Source organism: Gobio gobio (assembly GCF_949357685.1).
Source record: "Gobio gobio genome assembly, chromosome: 11".
Taxonomy (NCBI): Eukaryota; Metazoa; Chordata; class Actinopteri; order Cypriniformes; family Gobionidae; genus Gobio; species Gobio gobio.
In genome coordinates this window covers 42,631,320-42,638,718 of record NC_137104.1, presented here as the reverse complement: position 1 = coordinate 42,638,718, position 7,399 = coordinate 42,631,320, and the positions used below count along the sequence as shown (strand labels likewise).

The 7,399-nt window shown below is 39.9% G+C and overlaps 1 protein-coding gene across 4 annotated transcripts in view; it reads right to left on the bottom strand.

Annotated features, from left to right (window-relative positions):
• Positions 1-1,407: 1,407 nt before the first annotated feature.
• oxr1b (oxidation resistance 1b) overlaps positions 1,408-7,399 on the bottom strand; it is an 86,514-nt gene continuing 80,522 nt past the window's right edge. For all 4 annotated transcript variants that reach the window (XM_079828441.1, XM_079828443.1, XM_079828442.1 and 1 more), the window contains 5 exons: positions 6,911-7,030; positions 6,465-6,617; positions 6,257-6,352; positions 3,089-3,162; positions 1,408-3,006 (listed from right to left, as the gene is read on the bottom strand). In XM_079828441.1, coding sequence (XP_079684567.1) covers positions 2,871-3,006; positions 3,089-3,162; positions 6,257-6,352; positions 6,465-6,617; positions 6,911-7,030 — 579 coding nt within the window. In that variant the 3' untranslated portion in view covers positions 1,408-2,870. The remainder of the gene's footprint in view (positions 3,007-3,088; positions 3,163-6,256; positions 6,353-6,464; positions 6,618-6,910; positions 7,031-7,399) is intronic.

Below are 7,399 nucleotides of genomic sequence, written 5' to 3'. Positions count from 1 at the left end.
TTGGAAGATATTACTGAACATTTATTTAACCATAGCAAATGTAATTTTTTTATTTTTCATCTGTTTTTTGTGTTTATTTAAAATAAGACAAATCCGATATTAGTTTAATCTTATATATGTTATTTAACAGTTGAGATCGTTCATTAATGCTGATCTAACGAGCAGAAGACACGAGCCGCTATTTAAATCCCAGTTGTGCAGATGGGGTGCGTTGTAACACTGCGGTTGCCAAAATATGCCATTATATTCTATACTTTTATTAACTCTTAAAACGGTAAATAATGCCTGAGAGTCAATGTTCAGAAAGGATTCATTATAATTATGTTTTTAACTATGTACTATAGCTGTATTTAGTGATGTTTGTTGTCAAACTCAAATTTTTTATATTTTTAATGACAAAAAAAATGCTATTATTTTATTTAAAAAAGTTAATAATTGTATTTTGTTGACAAAATATTTTAGTTTGATTATATCAGGTAACATTTTAAGCTGTCATTTGGTCATGTTACATTGTGCCCCTTACATGTTACAATGCATCCACCTATGGGGCATGTTGTCACATTTCACTTCCATTCTTTCGAGGTAAATCAAGAAAAAAGTATACAATGTATTAATGAAACAAAACCACATCATTGCACTAGACATGTGGGAAATTAATGTGGGAAAAAATAAATACTCTGAACCCCATTTACTGTGTTTGGCCTTTGTCTATCCAGTTTACAAACTCCAAGGAGCAATCATATTGTTGAAATTTCAACAAAATTTCACAAGAAAAAAAGGTTAATTGTTCATTATCAATAGTATAGTGATGCACGAAGGACAGCTCACACAAGTCACGTTCAAACCAAGAAGCTTTCCGTTGGTCAACGTGGTGAATTCACAAGACCAACTTGAAAATGAGCAAAATTTACATTGGGAACTCCTATACCCTCAAGAGAAACTCCCAATAGCATGGATTCCTATTGAAATTACTGTATTTTGCACTGCTCACACAGAGGTAATCTTCAAACCAAGCAGTTTTTTGGTTGGTCAACTCTGCTAATTCACAATACCATTTGGATGCAAAATCTGCATTGGGAAATTTTTCGTGCTTACGGGACATTGTCATGTGAAATCCTATTGAAACTGGATTTTACATGAAAAATTACACTGAGCAATGGTAAACGTGACCATAATTTAAGACATGATCACATTAGCAAAATAGGTTTATCAAAAGTGTAGCAATACATGGAGCACCACTCACTCAGGGTTAATCTTCAAACCAAGCAGCTTTCTGTTGGTCAACATGGTCATTTGTGAGGCCATTTGGAACTTTGTTTGGGGAAAATTTCACCAAGCAACGGTAAATGTGACCTCACCTTTACTTTATATTCCTCTCTCCTTCATGCACACACATACACGCAAAAACACCATTATTACATAGACTTTATTGTGATTAATACATGATACATAATCTGTTAGGAATCTTTAAGGGGATTAATGACATTTCTTTGAGCTTCCACACGGCCATCAAATACTGGAAGATCAGAAATGTGCAGGTGGCCCTAGAGGGGCGTCTGAGTCCTTCAGCTCAGCGATCACACGGCATGCAGAGAGCATCAGACCTTCACAGCGCTACGCCTGCTCTGACAACAGACGCGCACAGTCGGGTCAAATGTTTGGGCATGTTTTCAGCTGGCGGCAATGAGAAATTGCAATCTCTCGGCCTCAAATTCAAGGCATAATACTGCTAAAAGAGCCATCAACTTTCTCTGTTTTTCAGCAACTTGTGTCGATGTGGATCTTTGTAAATGTTGCAGTAACAGCCGTTCTCATCATCGCTGACAGCAGTCATCCATAAGCCCCAGAGACTGGCTCTGGTTGCACCATTCATTTCATCACCCTCGAACGCCCAGGTCACCTTATATATGGTTCCCAGGTTACCACTGACGAGATGAGCCAGTCTCAAGAGGCCGGTTACCTGACGAAAACTCCCTGCTAACAACTCCACGTTCACATTGGATTAGCGTTAATGTTGTGTGTATATAGAAATGTATTTATTGGAACAAATTTACAAAGGAAAATGTACAACTGAGATTATACTTCAAGGACAGTAGCGTCAACCGTATCACTGTCACACATAACAGCAATATGGGAAGTAGTTATGTACACAGTACACTAATAAAGGTATAAATATATAATTGCTATATGTATTTATATATGTATATATATATGTTCCTTCAGATGCCCCGCCCCCCAGAAAGGCTTCCTAAAAGATGTGCATGTTTCTCCTGGCGTAACTACAGCACTCCCAGACAGAACAAAGGACTTACAGGAAAGCATATTGATATGAAAAGGGCACCACACGTTAATTTCAATGTTACACCACATTTTTACAGCAACACGGTACTGAATATTACATTTAAATAGTGGTGTTTGGTTATATAGAGCCTGTGTGAGTGCACAGGCATTTTAAGGGGTTTTCAGCTAAGATATTAAAAGTGCTTAAAATAGATGCAATGCTACAGATGATGTAGGGAGTAGGACTTAAAACCCAATGTTGTATGACTCCTGGGAAGGTCTGGAACTAAACATTCTGAAACAGCCATTAGCGCCCTTCCTTATCCTCAAGACTAGAGGACCTCAGGCTGCAAATGGGAAAACAATGTATTCATATGAAGCTTTCGTTGGGACACCAGTGAAGAAGACCCACCCATGGTGACCATTTCCAGAAAGTAAGTGCAATTTACACTGTATATCTGCTCTGCCTCTATCAGGGCTTCTTAGGAGCCATGTGGAGGGTGTACAATCAGTTATGGGGGTCTAGTGTTGTGGCCTCATAACCCCTTTATATTTTGTACAGAGTCTGTGAGGTGGGGGGAAGTAGGGTGTTATTCAAAGGACCATATTTCAATGTCCTGCACATAGAAGTCCTCCGTTTTCGAGAGCATTGGATTTCCAAAGGTCTTACATGAGTGAGTTCTGCCATGATAGAGGTCGCCGTCCAACCACAGGCCGAATTCACCCCTAAAAGGAGACAAATAAAAGTGAATTTAGACATTAAATCACTGATCGAGGAAGTGCATGGCAACCAATTCTCTTTACATACCCTCCACCACCAAACGCCAAGGAATCCGGATCTCCTTTGATGAAGAACATATTGTCACCAGACCATTTGAAAACCTAGAAAGGTTCAAGTTGTTTGTCAATGTTAACAGTCAAGGCAGGAACAGACAATATACAAAGACATGCAATGTACATACATAAACACACAGATGAACCAAAACATTATATAAACATGCTGTTGGTCCGCCATATGCAGCCAAAACCGCGTCGACCCACAGAGGCATGGACTCTACAACACCCCTGAAGGCGTCTTGTGGTATCTGGCACCAAGACATTAGCAGCAGATCAAGTCCTGTAGGTTGCAGGGTGGAGCCGCCATGAATGGTACTTGTTGGTCCAAACCACATGGACTGAGATCTGAGTAATTTGAAGCCTTGAACTCTTCATCATGTTCCTCAAACAATTCCAGAAGAAAGTGTGGCAGGGTGCATTATCCTGCTGAAAAAGGCCACTTCCACCAGGGAACACCACTGTCATGAAGGGGTGTACCTGGTCTGCAACAATGTTCATGTAGGTGGCACGTGTCAAATTTGCGTCCACATAAACAGCCGGACCCAGGGTTTCCCAGCAGAACATTGCCCAGAGCATCACACCCTTCCACCGGCTTGTTGTCATCCCATAGTGCATCCTGGTGCTATCACTTCCCCAGGTAAATGATGCACATGTACACAGCCATCCATGTGATGTGAAAGAAAACGGGACTCGTCGAATCAGGTGACCTTCTTCCACTGCTTCAAGATTCAGTTTCAATGCTCGCATGCACATTGTAGGTGCAGTCGACAGTGGGCAGGGGTCATCACAGGCACTCTGATTGGTCTACAGCTACACAGTTGTGACACATTTCTTCCATAACCATCATTAAAATTTTGTGTGACCTGTGCCACAATAGACCTTCTGTTGGCTCGGACCAGGCGGGTTAGCCTTCGTTGCTCTCATGCAACGATGAGGTGTCCAACACCCTGCTGATTTGTGGTTTGTCTCTCCTTGGATCACTGTTGGTAAATTCTCACCACTGCTGGTGGTGAGAATTTACACCGCTCTGATATTTAATCCTGCCCATTTCTCCTGCATCCAACACATTGTTTATGAGAACTGATTGTTGTTTACCATCTGATCTGCCCAGACCTTAATATGTGGCCTTGTTAGCAGATATTCACTTCACCTGTGACTGGTCATAATGTTTTGGCTCATCAGTAAATATATATACATACATACATACATACATACATACATACACATACACACTTTAAATACAATATTAAATCGAATATAAACATACTAATTTATAATACCATTACTATTAAAGCCTCTAATATACATTAATAAAACTATACATACTCATTAACAACATTCATCTAAGATCAACATGTATACTAAGGCCCCTGTTTACACTAGTGCGTTTTAAAATGAAAACGATCCTCATCTCTACTGCGTTTCAGAAACAATCTCAGTCCACACTACACAACCGAAAACGCAGGTCACATGATTGCGCGTGCACACATGAGCATGCAAGTACAAGTGTAAACAGTTGCCTCTTGCGCATGTAGGCAGCTGCAGTATTATAAAATTACTGCGCAAAGTCAGCAAAGCAAGCAGTTCCGTCTCCATGTTATAGTTTAGACCAGTGTTACTCATTGCGCGGCTTGCATGGCAGGACATAATACGGTGAAATGATCATGCAGTCAATACATACATTTCATAAAAACAAGCAGGGCTATAACGTAACCCATTAAAAACTCAAAGTGTCTGCTCTATTACAAATAATTAAAAAATATCCCAAAACAGCGGCATTAAAAGATGGAAATACAGACTAGAAAGGATATTTAAACTTGCTGCCTTATGTCTATGCCAGTTTTGACTGTTTTTACAGCTATTAATGGCGAATGTGCTCTTATAGATCAACACATTCTCATGAAATGTGTATCTATAACACAATTTGTATTTATTGTGCAATTTATACGCCAAAAGGACTTTTTACGTGCATATGATACACATTGTCAGCTAGGTTGAGTGGTGTGGGTTACGTGCCAGCATCATGAATCCAGTTCCCTTTCGCTCTTGAACAAACTATAACACACAGAATTATGCCTAAATGTCCGTTTTTTCGAGCATCCTCAGAAGAACAGTTTTAAATTAAATAATGTCTTAAATGAACTTAAGAGTTGTGAGGAAATGGGAAGCGTGTGACAGCGCGCCAGATCCGCGTCATGTTCGGCAGCGGCAGATCTTAAAGTCACAGCAGCACTAACTACTAATAAAGTTTGAAGCCTAATAAATGTTTAAAAGCCTTCAATTACACTCATGTTGAATGACTATAATTAAAGTTTAAAATGGAGGAGGGTCTATTTCATAGAGACATCAGTATTAGTATTGGCCTTCATTGATAAAAAGATACAATCGAACAAATATTTAAAATATACAGTCTTTGTTTTTTCTACATTCATTTGGTGATGTACTGTGAAATTATTACATTATAAAATATATTAAAAACGTGTTTTAAACAGAAAAATGTGTGAATAATCTACTTTAAAACAGCACTAAAAGAAAGTTTACATTAAAGTATATCATGCCTACCCACTATCTATCTACCTTTTGTATTTATTGCATAGCATATTGTATGTTCAGGGATGACAGGCTGATAAGCAGACATGCTATTTATGACTGGATGTAACTTTTGAAACTTTGCGGTAAAAGTGGCTCTCCTATTGATTTTGTCCTATCAGTGTGGCTCTCCTGAAAAAAAATAGCGAAGACCACTGGTTTAGACGGTCGTCGAGGCTGGTATGTTATAGAGCCGTTGAAAAGAGGTAGCTCTGAGCTACATTTCCCAAAAGCATTGTAAGCCTAAGTTGATCATAGAACAATAGCCACCTACGATCTCTACGATCAATGCTTTTTGGGAAAACGCTTACAATGGCTTACAATGCTTTTGGGAAACGCAGCCCTGGTCAGTTAAGTTCACCTTTGTTTTCAAAGGTCTCCGTTTTGGTCCATTTACACTGAAACACAACCCCTGAGTTTTCTAAATAAAACGGGGTTTGCAGCGTTTTCGAAAACACAGAGTAGTATAGACGACAGGCGAAACTGTAGCTAAAGTTATGCGTTTTAAAACTAGTGTAAACAGGGCCTTAATCTATTTATGTGTTCCCACCTCTAAGTCTGGACAGAAGCTGAAAACGAAGGTCTCTCCGGTGCCATAGAAGCCGTCACTGACTTTAAATGGCTCTGAAGCGAGAGCTCCAAACAGCTGCCGAAAATAAGCCAAAACGATTGTTTGAATATTTGATGAACTACATGCTGTGAAACTACACAATATTCACAATCTACAGATTTTGAATCTGGAAAAAGCTCAAGCATACCTGTCCATCACTGTCCTTGATCACCATGAGAACCGGGGAGTCCTGGCTCTGCATGGTGCGATACAGGCTCTTGATGCTCATGCCGTGTTTGGACGTGCTGAACGCCAGGGACCAGGGATAGCCGATCGTCCTGGGTGGGAGGTGCTTGGCCAGCTGAGGATTGGGGTAAAAGCTCAGAAGTGAGTAAAGAAAACCTCCCAACAGATCAGGACAGTACAGAAAGGGCACATGGGAAGTAACTTTATAGTTAAGGTATACTAAAAATAAGGGCCTCTGGGAGCCAATTATACAACTGAAATGCCACAGGTAGACAATGAAAATGTCACGGAAGTCCCATGAGAACTAGCCAAAAGATGAAGGAGTGGTTCCTTACTCAATAGTGCATCAGAGATAAATGTGATTAGGTCAACACATATAGATATGGACCAAAATAAACTATGACTTGCCTTCTCGATCTGATCGGGTTGCAGCAGATCACTGGGCTCACTCAGATTGGGCCTGAATGATTCGGGTTCTGGGTCACTCTTCACCATGTGTTTGGAGTTCACCTCTTCCTTGGTTGTGATCTAAGTATTAGAAAGAGAAAGAGCTAATAAGCATAATTGCACAATTTGAATCCCCAAAATTTGGCAAACACTGTCTTACATTGAGAGCACTATCTATCTGTCTGTCTGTCGACTTTGTTTAGTACTGCACTGCAGGTAACCGGAATCATTCATATCAGATAACATATTCTGAGTCATCCGAAATATGCTATATAAACAGTACTCTCAAGGTAAGAGAACATCTGCAAAATTTGGAAATAGTATCATGTCCAGTCACAGAGGGCATCATAAACAGTACAGCTCAATAAAGGAGAAAGTCGCACTACAGGATGTGAGGAGTAAAGCTTACAGCGGCACACATTTATCAGCCAAAAGAATAAGGCTTTAAAT